The 671-nt window shown below is 34.7% G+C and overlaps 1 protein-coding gene across 2 annotated transcripts in view; it reads left to right on the forward strand.

Moving 5' to 3' along the window:
- Window positions 1-671, forward strand: part of LOC109825077 (RPM1-interacting protein 4-like) — a 17,626-nt gene extending 16,955 nt beyond the window's left edge. For both annotated transcript variants that reach the window (XM_020391788.1, XM_020391787.1), the window contains exon 5: window positions 291-671. In XM_020391788.1, the coding sequence (XP_020247377.1) occupies window positions 291-323 (33 nt within the window). In that variant the 3' untranslated portion in view covers window positions 324-671. The remainder of the gene's footprint in view (window positions 1-290) is intronic.

Genomic DNA, 671 nt, shown 5'->3' on the forward strand with positions numbered 1-671 from the left:
GGGGGGGGGGGGGGGGGTCTATCTGCAACAGTGAAACTACAGGGTTAGTGAGTACAAAACAAGGATACTACAAGGAGTCTACGAGCAAATAACCCAAATTATATGATGCTTCTTCTGGTTAAAATAATGTTATCTTTTCATAATGTACAAGGTTGTATAATCTTGCATTTTTTTTTCAACCACAAACACTTTTTATAAAATTAACAGTGCTTTTCTCATTATTGTTTGTGCTAATTTATTAATTTATTTTCTAACTTTTCTTTTACTCCTTTCATCTTACTCTTGTACAGGGCTGTTGGTGCTTCAGCTGGTGCAGAAAATGAGGGAGTGTGAAAGAAAATTATTAAGTTTGGCCTGTAAATATCTTTAAGCTACCTCTCAAGAAAGTTTTTAGTGGTCCTACTCTTATGGCATTTATAATGCACAAAAGAGATACCGTCCTTGGATTAGTGCCCAAATCGCCAGTCTACTATAGTTGAACGATATACATTTCTTTGGTGTTCCATTATTGACGGTAGACCTGGACTACTTGATACTTTCTCATGTCTCTCAAAGCGCATTCCTTTTGTTTCCTGTGTGCTTATTGTTGTAATAAATATAAATATATTTGTTGCATCAAGACGTTCTGATTCCTCGGAATGTTTTAAATTTCATAAATATTTGGAAAGAAA

This window comes from Asparagus officinalis, chromosome 10 (genome assembly GCF_001876935.1).
Source record: "Asparagus officinalis chromosome 10, Aspof.V1, whole genome shotgun sequence".
NCBI classification, from domain to species: Eukaryota; Viridiplantae; Streptophyta; class Magnoliopsida; order Asparagales; family Asparagaceae; genus Asparagus; species Asparagus officinalis.